The 14,089-nt window shown below is 43.5% G+C and overlaps 1 protein-coding gene across 1 annotated transcript in view; it reads left to right on the top strand.

The window, feature by feature from the left end:
• The first annotated feature begins 373 nt into the window (after positions 1-373).
• TMEM30A (transmembrane protein 30A) overlaps positions 374-14,089 on the top strand; it is a 31,853-nt gene continuing 18,137 nt past the window's right edge. The window contains exon 1 of the mRNA XM_063442999.1: positions 374-715. Coding sequence (XP_063299069.1) covers positions 476-715 — 240 coding nt within the window. The 5' untranslated portion in view covers positions 374-475. The remainder of the gene's footprint in view (positions 716-14,089) is intronic.

Raw genomic sequence — 14,089 nt, 5'->3', positions numbered from 1 at the left:
AAATTGTGGCTACTCTAGAAAATTGGTGACTTTAGTGGAGTTTGAGCATTGTTCCAGAACAGCCATGTTGCCTTCTCATTTCAATTTTCAGTAATTCCAAGTTTAGAGAATGCATGTGTGTTGTTATAACGTATGTGTGACTGTACATTTGCTAAGGATATGACTTGTTTTTGCTTATGATGTGTTCTATGTTTTATTTAGGGTAATATAAATTCCTATTATTATCTACAGGACTCTAATTAAATATGAGCCAGCCGATGACGTCACTACAAAGTTGGCCAATAGGAAGCTAACTGCAGCATTGATGTCGTCCTGTCAACTAGTCTGGTGCTATCACTCAGCGCGCATGCGCCTCCGTGACTGTTGCCCCCGCCCCCTCAGTGACGTCAGGCACAGGGCGGATGTGCAGTGTTTGCCAGTCGCTCTCCAGGTTGTGAGCTTGGTTAGTCCGCTTGCGGCTCGCTGAGGGGTCGCCATGGCCATGAATTATAACGCTAAGGAGGAAGATGGCCACCATCACTCAGGGGTGGGCCCCGGGGCCGGGGTGAAGAGCAAGAAGCCGGATAACACGGCCTTTAAGCAGCAGAGGCTTCCGGCTTGGCAGCCCATCCTCACCGCCGGCACCGTGCTGCCAGCCTTCTTCGTCATCGGCATCATCTTCATCCCCATAGGCATCGGGATCTTCGTCACCTCCAACAACATCCAGGAGTTCGAGGTAGGCTGGGGAGCCGATATCGTAATGGAGGATTATGTGATGGGGGAGGGGAGTTACCTGGAGGCATTATCCGGGGTGAGGGCAGGGATTAACTGGATGGCCTCACCCACACAAACTGTCATAGAACTACAACTCCCATGATGCTCTTCGTATATGGAGTTTTAGTTTTATAAAAGGGTATGGGGTGGGGGGCAACCTCGGGTATTGATTTGGGGCAGGCTGCCCCCTGAGGGGTGTCAGGGATCAGGTATGAGATAATTGAGGTGCAGGTCATATCCTCTCAGGGTGGACAGCTCTTCAATGAGTCTCTGCCTCAGGGTCTTGTTAGGTAAATAAGGAGCGTGTTTGTAATCTCTCCTGTTGTCTGTAGAGGAAGGGGAACTATAACTGGACAGTGGAGTCAGTTTAGGTTTACTTGCATGATTAATTTTTTTTGTCTATGTTTATATTGTGCAAATCTGGCCTTTGTTAGTGATATTAAAAACTGTTGATTATATAGCTTTTTTTTTTTTTTTAGAAACTACATGGTTTTAGTTTGTCTTCTTTGAGGAACACAATGGGCACCTAAATAACTTAATCTTATTGAGTGCAGTGCCCCTGTGCCCTTACTTTGCAATCTAAAGTATTGCAGTTTCTTAGAAACTGCATTAATTGGGTTAACGCCACCACTAGTGGCAGTTGATCACGGTGTGTTTTAACTGGTAGTTAACAGTAAATTACAAGACCAATATCGATTTTCAGAAATATGAAAAATGTGCGTCTGTTAGTGTGTGTGTCTCTTCCTGTCAGTGTTTCTATAAATTTATGAAGCTGTGCCCATATTGGTTGTATGTGGGGACAGTCCCACCCCTCCCAACTCCCTCCAGCACGGTTTGGATACCCCAGGGAACATCTGTTGTAGACTAACTGGGGTGAAGTACCACCGAGTCAGGATTTTATACGATAATTAGATGATAATTAGATGCAGTGAATTTCAAGATTGATCTCCACCCCCTCACCTCAAATTTCTTGCTTAGTTCAGTTTCCCATCCCGCTCTAAATGTAGGTTTTAATGTGTAGACTGCTGAGATAAGTCTGATAACAGATCGAGATGGCCTTCCGGCTATGCATGCCATTCAGGAGACCTCAAATTTTCCCACTTCTCCGTATCCATATGCTCCTGCTCCCACACTGTTTTTAAGTTACGTGCCGTGAGTACATATTGGCACTAGAGCCCTTGGCGTGCGCCATTCGAAATAACCCTCACATAACGGGCATTGACATAGACAATATGGAGCCGCAGAAGATCGTCCTGTTTGTGGACGGCATCTTCCTTGCGGTGTCTGACCCTCTCCGGGCTCTCCCATATGTCCAGGCGACATTAGCCGCATACAAAGCAGTATCCTACCACAAAATTAATCTAACTAAATCACAAGCCCTGGCTCTCAACATTCCAGACTCTTACCTATCCTTCCTTAGACTGTCCTATAAATTCGACTGGAGGCTGGAATACATAAAATATTTAGGCATCAATCTCTATGCTGATCTTCAACTACTCATGGAGATAATCATTCTTAAAGATCTCCGCTAAGCCAATGCTTTCTTAAAGGAAAGCATTGGGAGGATATTGTGCATGGGTCTCTATAGGTAACATTCAGCACCTCCATGCAGAGCGTGGAGACTCTGAACAAAGGTGCTGCACACTGTGCAGCACTGACACAGGACTCTCTAGTGGCGTCTGAGTGACTCACTAGAGGTGTTACTAGGCAGCAATGTAATGTTTTCTCGGAAAAGGCAGTGTTTACATTAAAAAGGCTACAGGGACAGGTTTTAGGCACCAGAACAACAACATTAAAAGGACTCTCCAGTGCCAGGAAAAGCAGGTCCCCTCTCTCTCCCACCCCCCATCCTCAGTGACTTACCTGAGACCACTGCGGATGTCCCTCGGCGGTGGTTCTGTGTCCGCACACGCTTCTCCGACATCAGCTGGCGGGGAGACTGACTGCGCATGCGCGGCAGTGCCGCGCACATGCATTAGACCTCCCCGTAGGAAAGCATTGAAAATGCTTTCCTATGGGGATTTTAGCGACGCTGGAGGTTCTCACATAGCGTGAGGATGTCCAGCGACGCTATAGCAAACCTGTACTATGGACCAGGAAGTGCCCTCTATTGGATGTCTAGTAGACAGCCACTAGAGGAGGAGTTAACCCTGCAAGGTAATTATTGCAGTTTATAAAAACTGCAATAATTACACTTGCAGGGTTAAGGGTAGTGGGAGTTGGCACCCAGACCACTCTAATGGGCAAAAGTGGTCTGGGTGCCTGGAGTGTCTCTTTAAGCTGTAGTGGTTCTGGTGACAATAGTGTCCCTTTTAAGAATTGTATATTTCTCATAAATTAAACTTCTCTAGTTCTGAAAAAAACTGGCTCTTAACTTTTTAAGCGTTGTACAACTTAGCGTTGTAGCTGAATTGCTGACAAATGGCTATATTTAAAGGAACACCCCTATGTTATGTTATTTATAATATCGAAGTATTGGAGTGTCTTGACTTAAAGGAGCACTTTAAGGAGCACTATAGAGTCACGAACACAAACGTGTATTCCTGACTGTATAGTGTTAAAATACTATTTAGCCTTCCATTGCTCCCTCTTAAATAAGTAGTAAACGTACCTTTTACCTTTTTTTTTTTTTTTTTGCGCAGTGCGTCTCTAACAGAACTGACACCACCACCAAAACGCCTTCTTGGCTGATATCAGAATTGATAATCTCAGCGGATCCAATGCTTTCCCATTGGAAAGCATTAGGAGGCTAATGCGCAAGTGCGGCCATCAATGTATCTTTATTGGGAAGGTTCAGTACCTCAATGCAGATTGTGGAGACACTGAATTTCTGAATACCTGCAGACGGACTATACTCACCAGAATTACTACATTATGCTGTAGTTGTTCAGGTGACTATAGTGTCCCTTAAAGTGTATTTTAAATGTAAACCAGCAACAAGGTCCCTTAATGCATCTGTGCCGCTTCTGGAAGGTCATCAGAACTTATGATTTACTAGACAGTCTGATGCGTCTCATAGAAGCAGGGCTTATGCTCTACAATTGAATCACTGATTCTACAGTACTTCTCATAGAGAAGCATTGCATTTAAATATTTGAGAACCATAGTCTCCTCTTTTTTTGCTAGGTCACAAAGCGATTAGAAAGATAGCTGGAAGGGTGCAACCATGGCACTTAATGAAAGTTATTTGTTTCTTGAGATCAACTCATTTATAATTTTGAATAATAGTGATAAAGAAGAAGGAGCTTCTAAAACTTAAAGCACTAGCTGTTGCTAAAGAAATGTGGGAAGCAGGTGACAGTAGTGTAGGACCTCCATATGCATTCTTTTTTTTATTTTCAGTGTAAATCGTCCTTGGATTCATCACTGTTGCTTATTAAAAATTCAAGAGCCTAAGATATGAGATACATTGGTCCATTGTAATGAAATGAAAGGTATTGGATTGATGTAATGTGAACTGTGTGTTCCTGAACCTTTTCCTGGAAATTTCATCATTGGCATTGTGCAGTGTTTAAAGGGACACTATAGTTACCAGAGCAACTACAGCTTAAAGGGAAACTCCAGTGCCAGGAAAACAATCCGTTTTCCTGGCACTGGAGGGTCCCTCTCCCTCCCTCCCACCCACCCACCAATCCCCAGTTACTGAAGGGGTGAAAACCCCTTCAGTCACTTACCTGAGGCAGCGGCGATGTCCTTCGCCGCTGTCTCCTCCTCTGTATTGCGTTGGCCGGTGGGCGAGACTGATGCGCATTACTACTCCCCATAGGAAAGCATTGAAAACGAATTTCAATGCTTTCTTATGGGGATTTGAGCGACACTGGAGGTCCTCACACGGCGTGAGGACGTCCAGCGACGCTCTAGCACAGGTTTCCTGTGCTATAGTACAGGAAGTTCCCTCTACTGGCTGTCTAATAGACAGCCACTAGAGGTGAATTAACCCTGCAAGGTAATTATTGCAGTTTATAAAAAACTGCAATAATTACACTTGCAGGGTTAGGAGTAGTGGGAGACTGGGAGTTGGCACCCAGACCACTCCAATGAGCAGAAGTGGTCTGGGTACCTGGAGTGTCCCTTTAATGTAGTTCTAGTGTCTACTCTCTGTCCCTGGAGACATTTTTAAGTAAACTTTTCAGCGAAAAGGCAGTGTTTACATTGCTGCTTAGGAGCACTTTCAGTGGTAGTCACTCAGACAGGTGTTTCATGGGTCAGTGTTGGCCAAAATCCTCACCAGCTGTCGTATAACTACAACTGAAATTAACTTTTTGCAGATGTAGGTACACTATAGAGTTAGGACCCCTTGAGGGTTAGGAAGGTGAGTTGTATTTATATAAAAAAAAAAAAAAACTCAGTGAAGGTTTTAAACTCCTACCTCCTGACCATACTAAATCTCTCCTCTCTACCGCTTTTGTCACTTCACGGGGCTATCCTCACTATGTCCAAATTCATGTTATACATACGCTTAATGTTAACAAGGCTAGGTATGGCTAGGCTAGGTATGAACCCTAGCAACTATATAGGACACTCATTTAGGATAGGGGCCGCCTCTACTGCATCGAGCCAGGACATTCCAGTCCATATCATTAAATCGCTAGGCCGTTGGAAGTCCTCAGCATATACAACATACATACCTCAACCGGTACAGGAAATGCGAAAGGCATTAGAAAAAAAATCTTCTTAATTGTACCTAGGTTGCATTATGTTCTTTCTCAATAAATATATTTTGAGCATGTTATGTTTTCCTTTTTGCCCTCTCTTATTACTGGCCTACAGCATACGTCGGTTTCGGCACACGTCAACCGACTTTTTCCATATCACAGGTTCTGTTGCACCAACCTTGCTTCAATCATAACCGATGTAGCCCTGAACACAAATTGGAAGGCTTGGCCTCAAGTTGTGGGAGGGACTTATGGACCTTTAAAAGGGACTCTCACCCCTTCCCTAGCCTAACGTGATTGCTCCGACTATCTTCTGCCCTAACCTCCACTCCCTTTATTCAACAAACTATACTAGTGTATGCCCACTTTTATTACTGGCCTACAGCATCCGTCTGTTTCGGCACACCTCAGCCGACTTTTTCCGTATCACAGGTTCTGTTACACCAATCTTACTTCAATCATAACCGATGTAGCCCTGAACACAAATAAAGTAAAAATAAACAAATATATATATATATATATATATATATCTATATATCTATATATCTATATATCTATCTATATATATATATATATATATATCTATATATATCTATCTATCTATCTATCTAGATCAAAGTGATGTTCTGCACTCACGGTCTTCTTAAAACAAATGTGATGCCGAATAGCGTCAGCGTTTCAGTCCCAGTTCGGTTCCTCAGGACAGCATGGAAAGTCCCGAACCGGGACTAAAACATTGACTCTATTCGGCATCACATTTGTTTTCTTTTTATGTAAATATTAAAAGCTAAGTTTTAAGAAGACCGTGAGTGCAGGCCATCACTTTGATCTAGCAAAATATATATTCTTTTGTTTATTTTTACTTTATTTGTGTTCAGGGCTACATTGGTTATGCGGACCATTACTTTGATCTTTGTATTCTGATGACCTCGGTCTGGCACCCGGTGTACAAGGCAGCAGTGCAAGGAATCTCTGGATGTATATATTAACATCCGCTGGCGGTTGAGACGTAATGCGCATGCACGGCAATGGCCGCGCGCCTTAGACCTCCCCATAGGAAAGCATTTCCAATGGGGATTCTGGCGATGCTGGAGGTTCTCATGCATAGCGCAAGGACGTTCAGCATCAATTTAGACGACCAAAAGTAGTCTAAGAAGACGGAAGTCCCTCTAGTGGCTGTCTACCAGACAGCCATTAGAGGAGGACTTAACCCTGCAAAAACTTAAATAGGGGGGACATAGTGCGGCGGGTGGGGGACCCTAATTAAATAAATAATGGAGGGGGCCTAATGCCATAATAATTTATATTTAGTTTTAAATGACAGCGAGCAGCAACTTGCTATTCTCTGTTTACATACCGCGAGTAGGGGCATGCGGGAGGATCTATTCTCCCTTTTATTAATATGGGGTTATAGCGATTTTAATGCAGGGGTGGGAGGGTTGTAATGACTGCCGGCTCCCTCCTTTTTTTTTTGCGCGTGCGCAGTGTTATTTTCTCTGTGCTGTGGGGGTTAATTCCCCTGCAGCATGGAGTCTATTAAACAAAACGAAAAGGTGATGCATTTGCCGTTTCGTTTATATTTTTCGTTTGTAGGAAAATTTGTATTCGTTCGAAAACTAATGCACATGTCTGCTATGAAGTATTATGTATCTCTGCAATTTAGAGTTTAATTATTGGGAAACTAGAGAGCTTTAATACGGTTTCTCATTGTTGTACATGCTTTGTGTTTGTTCAGTATATATTACTGAGGTAATCATGTTTTAAAAGGCAGGCTCTTAAACAAAAAAATAACTTGCAGGCTATTTCTTTATTCTTGGGTCACGTAGTGCATTCCAGTTCTTGCTGAAATAGTAAACTGTGTATTACAATCACTTGGTTTGTTGAGCATTTTAAACTACCTTAGCAACCTTTGGAATATGTGAAGTTAGGAATTTTTTAAGTTGGCTCTTACATGTATTTCTGACGCTATAGTGTTAAAACCACCATTTAGGTGGCTTTCCCCACACCTTAGCCACATTAAAAGGTAAAAAAAACTTTATTTCAAGCGCCGTGTGGGTCTGCCGGCGCCCCAGTTCTCTGAAAAGGCAGTAATTGCATTAAAATGCTGAAGGGAATGATTATACTCATCAGAACAACTACATTAAGCTGTAATTGATCTGGTGACTGTAGTGTCCCTTTTAAAATAAAAATTAAAGTCCCATTCATATACAAACCTCTTGCATTAATCATTTTAGATACTGTTATGCAGACTTTATTGGAGCTAGCAGATTTGATTAGAACTTGTATGGGTTTTTGGTCTTACTCTGTTATTTAAGTGTAAATACAATATCATTTATCTTTGATTGTGAGAATGGTTGATTGGTTAAGTAAAGGTGTTATAAAGGTGTTATGTAATGCTCTCTGGGTTGTCAAACTAAAACTCCCAACCAAACGTGCACTAAAACTGCAAACCTCTCTTATGCAAACTTTTACATTGTTAAATAGCTGAAAAGAGACTTGTGTCCATCAAGTTCAGCCTTCCTCACATATGATTTTGCTGTTGATCCAAAAGAAGGCACAAAAACACAGTCTGAAGTGCTTCCAATTTTGCAACAAACTAGGAAGAAATTCCTTTTTGACCCCAAAATTCAGTCAGATGTCTCTTTGGATCAAGCACCTATTACCCCACTAATTAGAAATGATATCTCTGTATGTTATATTTTTGCAGGTATTTATCCAATTGCAGTTTAAACATCTGTATGGACTCTGATAAAACCACTTCTTTAGGCGGAGAATTCCATATCCTTATTACTCTTACTTTTTAAAAAAAATTAAAAAAACCTTTTCTTTGCCTTAAATGAAATCTCCTTTCTTCCAGCCTAAATGTGTGACCTTGTGTCCTATGTATAGCCCTGTTTATGAATAGATTTCCAGATAATGGTTTGTACTGGCCCCAAGTATATTTGTATAATGTTATCATATCCCTACTGAGGTGCAGTTTTTCCAAACTAAAGAGATTCAAATTTTTTAACCTTTCTTCGTAACTAAAATGCTCCGTTCCTTTTATCAATTTTGTAGCTCTAGGCTTGAGACTAGAATTACTATCCTGTACTACTTAATTTATCTTGCAGTGGCTGCTTACCTGTCATGTTTTGAACACTTGAATACAATTTTAAAATTGAGGCTGACACTCCATTGATCTGGCTTGGCTTTTTTGAATAGGGATCCATCGCTCACGAGGACTGGATCACCTCGGAGTGTGCTTGTGTGAGTGAGTGTGGCACTAATTTATTCATTACTTTCGCAACACTGATTAAATGAATTGACTAGCTGATGCCATTAAAGAATAATACATATATTTTATATATATATATATATATATATATAATTATTATTATTTGTTTTGCCTAGGTGCATGTTTCCATATAAATCCAAAAAGGTAATAGGTGCACTCATAGGTCTTGTTCCAATGATTCTTTTATTTAGTTGTACAAAATCAAATAATTCCTAATCCAGGAATTACACACACACTGAACAAAATTTTAAACGCAACACTTTTTTGTTTTTGCCCCTATTTTTGATAAACTAAACTCAAAGGTCACCTGTGAGGTGGATGGATTATCTCAGCAAAGGAGGCGTGCTCACTAACACAGATTTAGACATTTTTGTGAATGATATGAGAGAAATGGGTATTTTGTGTACATAGAAAAAGTCTTAGATCTTTGAGTTCAGCTCAAGAAAAATGGGGGCAAAAACAAGATTTTATAATTTTGTTCAGTGTGTGTGTGTATATAATATACAATATTTATTTTATCGTCTGACTTGTTTTTAAGCTGAAACTCCCATCAAACGTTGCAAGGCTACTGTAGTAGAGATTGGTTGGAGGTAAAGTCAGTTTTCAATGTTCAATATTTAATTACTCTTGGGTTAAAATGTACTGTTATTAGAAATGAAAGAAGAGTTCCGTGTTGTTTGTGTAGGGCAGATTTATTATTCCAAAGTGTTAACATATTTCTGATCACTCTGTTGCTCGTCTTGGAATGCTTCAATGTTGTCCTTGGTGGTTCATCCGGTAACCTTGGCAATGTACACTCTCTTTTTATTTTTAAAGAACAGAACAGTTTCATTCTCTTAGCAGGAAATCCATGTTTATACACATCTCTTGTGATGGGCCTTCAAGGGGTGGGTTAGCATTATGTGACTACTTCCATAAGGTTGTAATATCCAATTTGCTCAACTTACATGTCCTATTTGACATATTTTGAATAAATTATCTGTCTCCCTTGTATTTTTGTTTGGGGGAGGCTGTCCTGTAGCATGCATTTACCGCACACATCTACCTTCTTTATTAAAAAAAAAGACCTGCTCAGCAGACCATTACAGATCTGTGCTCTTCAGCTTTGATTTACTTGCAAACTATTTTTGTTTAAGTGTTTTTATTAAGCTATAAGGTGCAAGACTACATATCCAATTATGTGATTTGCACATCACTCCCACTGGAAAAAAAATGGATAGTTAAAGGACCACTATAGGCACCCAGACCACTTCAGCTCAATTAAGTGGTCTGGGTGCCAGGTCCCCCTAGTTTTAACCCTCCAGCTGAAAACAAAGTTGTTTCAAAGAAACTGCTATGTTTACACTGCAGTGTTAATCTAGCCTCTAGTGGCTGTCTCCCTGACAACCACTAGAGGCTGCTTCCGCGATTTACACTGAGTAAAATTGCACTTATTTGACGCTGGATGCCCTCACGGAGTCCAGCGGCAAATGAGTAATGCTTTCCTATGGGCAGGTTTAAATGTGTGCCTCTGGCCGTGCATTTGGCTCCACTCGGGAGCTGACGTTGGCGGGGAGGAGAGGTCACCAGCGCCGAGGGAGCACGGTGCTGGATTAAAGCAAGTAGCTGAAGGTTTTAACCTTCAGCGCCGAGGGAGGGAGGCACTCCCAAGAGACTAGTGCCAGGAAAACGGGTTTGTTTTCCTGGCACTATAGGATCCCCTTAATATCATACGAACAATTTTAAGTTTGGTTCTTGAGAACTCACAGCTGATGCAGGAAATCCTAGCACTCCAGAGCTACGTGTTTTCCTCTTTTTAATGTATCTATATGACCCATTAAAAGGAGAGGTCTCCTCCTGACTGGATTCTTCCTTTTTACGTCTTGTTTTGGGTGATAAAGAAGCTTGTCTTGGTATTTAAAAGAGCTCCCATGTTTTCACTTGCCAATGGTGAGTGGAAACTTAGCCCTGGTGTGTGGAAGCTTATGACCCCTCTACTGTGTTGTCTGAAAACAGAACTTTTTTTTTGTAACCGCTGTCAAACTTCTTTATAAATAGGGTATCGGGGTGCAGCTTGTTCTTCCAGAATAGGCTGACCACTTTAGACCATGAAGCCCGCTTCCAATTTTTATATTCATCAGACTGTCACTTTGACAGTGTGTGTTGGGAAAAGTTATTACCCTTTCTTTCCTTTTTTTTTTTTTTCCCCTTCCTTTGCTGCGGAGTCATAATAATAGTGATAAATAGTGATGTACCGAACGGTTCGCTGGCGAACATAGCATGTTCGCATTCGCCACGGCGGGCGAACATATGCGCGGTTCGATCCGCCCCCTATTCGTCATCATTGAGTAAACTTTGAACCTGTGCCTCACGGTCAGCAGACACATTCCAGCCAATCGGCAGCAGACCCTCCCTTCCAGACTCTCCCACCTCCTGCAGCATCCATTTTAGATTCATTCTGAAGCTGCATTCTTAGATAGAGGAGGGAAAGTGTAGCTGCTGCTCATTTGATAGGGAAATTGATAGCTAGGCTAGGGTATTCAGTGTCCACTACAGTCCTGCAGGACTCATCTGATCTCTGCTGTAAGGACAGCACCCCAAAAAGCCCTTTTTAGGGCTAGAACATCAGTCTGCTTTTTTTTCCTGTGTAATCTAATCTAATTGCAGTTGCCTGCCTGCCTGCCAGCTTCTGTGTCAGGCTCACAGTGGATACTGTGCCCACTTTCCCAGTACCACCACTCATATCTGGTGTCACAATAGCTTGCATTTAAAAACAAAACAAATTTTTTTTCACTGTAATAGATTGAATAGCAGTTAGTTGTCTGCAAGCGGGTGTCAGGCCTACAGCGTGTACTCTGCCAACCTCTGCCAGTGAACATTGGCACTCATATCTGGTGTCACAAAAGCGTGCATTTAAAACCCAAAAATTGTTTTTACACTGTGATAGATTAAATAGCAGTTAGTTGTCTTCAAGCGTGTGTGTCAGGTCTACAGCGTGTACTCTGCCAACCTCTGCCAGTGCACAGTGCCACTCATATCTGGTGTCACAATAGCGTGCATTTAAAAACCCCAAAACTTTTTTCACTGTTATAGATTGAATAGCAGTTGTCTTCAAGCGGGTGTGTCAGGCCTCAGTAGCTTGCACGCATAGTACCACTAATCAAAAAAAAAAATGACAGGCAGAGGCAGGCCACCCCGCAGGGGCCATCGTGGTCGTGGTGCTTTTGCCCTAAAATAATGCCCAGTTTTCAGAGGCCACGTACCCTGAACTTGAAAAGTTCTGAGGACATAGTTGACTGGCTAACACAGGACACCCAATCTTCTACAGCTTCCGCTCGGAACCTTGACGCACCATCCTCCTCCAGCTTAGCTTCGGGTACCTCTCAAGATACCACTCACCTGCCTGCCGCCACCACCAACACTAGCACCACAGCCGCTTCACTTTATCTGTCAGAGGAGTTATTTACACATCCGTTTGAAGAAATGAGTGATGCGCAACCATTCTTGCCAGAGGATGTAGATAACAGGGATATGTCGCAGGCAGCATTATACACATGGACGTACGGTATGATGATGTTGTACCCGCTGCTGCTTCCTTTGCTGAGTTGTCAGATACAAGTGAAGCAGTTGATGATGACGATGCGTCCATGGATGTCACGTGGGTGCCCGCTTGGCAAGAAGAACAGGGCGAAAGTTCAGATGGGGAGACAGAGAGGAGGAGGAGACGAGTTGGAAGGAGGGGGGAGGTCATCGCAAGGAGCTAGTGGCACAGTCAGACAGCATGCATCGGCACCCGGGGTCAGCCCGACAGCACGCCAATCAAAGCATGCTATGTCCACCACCAGAATGCCGTCATTGCAGAGCTCAGCAGTGTGGAACTTTTTTTTGTGTTTCTGCCTCTGACAACAGCGATGCCATTTGCAAACTGTGCCAAAAGAAACTGAGTCGTGGGAGGTCCAACACCCACCTAGGTACAACTGCTTTGCGTAGGCACATGATCGCACATCACAAACGCCTATGGGATCAGCACATGAGTACAAGCAGCACACAAACTCAAAGCCACCATCCTCCTCCTGGTCCAGCATCTTCAGCCACATCAACCACTGCTATCCTCCTTGCCCCCTCTCAACCATCCGCCACTCCGTCTCTCGCCTTGAGCAGTTCCCGCTCATCTGCCCACAGTCAGGTGTCTGTCAAGGACATGTTTGAGCGTAAGAAGCCAATGTCAGAAAGTCACCCCCTTGCCCAGCGTCTGACAGCTGGCTTGTCTGAACTCTTAGGCCGCCAGCTTTTACCATACAAGCTGGTGGAGTCTGAGGCGTTCAAAAATTTGTAGCTATTGGGACACCGCAGTGGAAGGTACCCGGACGAAATTTCACTTCACAAAAGGCAATCCCCAACCTGTACTCGATTGTGCAAAAGGAAGTAATGGCATGTCTGGCACACAGTGTTGGGGCAAGGGTCCATCTGACCACTGATGCATGGTCAGGGCAGGTATATCACCTACACTGCGCATTGGGTAAACCTGCTGACGGCTGCCAAGCATGGAATGCGTGGCTCTGCAGAGGAGTTGGTGACACCGCCACGACTTGCAGGCAGGCCTGCTGCCACCTCCTCTACTCCTCCTACTCCATCCTCTTCCATAACCTCCTCGGCTGAGTCCTCTTCTGCTGCTGCGTCTTGCTCCACATCAACGGTACCTCCCCAGGTACTATTCCACATCCCGGATACGGCAGTGTTAGCCGTCTTGGGTTTGACTTGCTTGAAAGCAGAGAGTCACACCAGACAAGCACTCCTGTCCGCCCTGAACGCACAAGTGGAAAAGTGGCTGACTAATTGGGGATCGGCAAAGTGACAACGGAACAAATTTGTTGGTGGCATTGAAGTTGGGCAAGTTGACACATGTGCCGTGCATGGCACATGTGTGTAATCTGATCGTACAACGCTTTGTGCATAAGTATACAGGCTTACAGGACGTCCTGAAGCAGGCCAGGAAGGTGTGTGGCCATTTCAGGCGTTCCTACACGGCCATGGCGCACTTTGCAGATATCCAGCGGCGAAACAACATGCCAGTGAGGCGCTTGATTTGCGACAGCCCGACACGTTGGAATTCAACACTCCTAATGTTCGACCGCCTGCTCCAACAAGAAAAAGCTGTTAACGACTATTTGTATGACCGGGGTGCTAGGACAGCCTCTGCGGAGTTGGGAATTTTTTTGCCACGTTACTGGACGCTCATGTGCAATGCCTGTAGGCTCATGCGTCCTTTTGAGGAGGTGACAAACCTAGTCAGTCGCACCGAAGGCACCATCAGCGACATCATACCATTTGTTTTCTTCCTGGAGCGTGCCCTGCGAAGAGTGCTGGATCAGGCCGTAGATGAGCGTGAAGAGGAAGAGGAAGAGTTGTGGTCACCATCACCACCAGA

This window comes from Pelobates fuscus, chromosome 2, assembly GCF_036172605.1.
Source record: "Pelobates fuscus isolate aPelFus1 chromosome 2, aPelFus1.pri, whole genome shotgun sequence".
Classification (NCBI taxonomy): Eukaryota; Metazoa; Chordata; class Amphibia; order Anura; family Pelobatidae; genus Pelobates; species Pelobates fuscus.
Note: the sequence above shows the minus strand (reverse complement) of the source record. Positions and strands in the feature narration are given on the sequence as shown.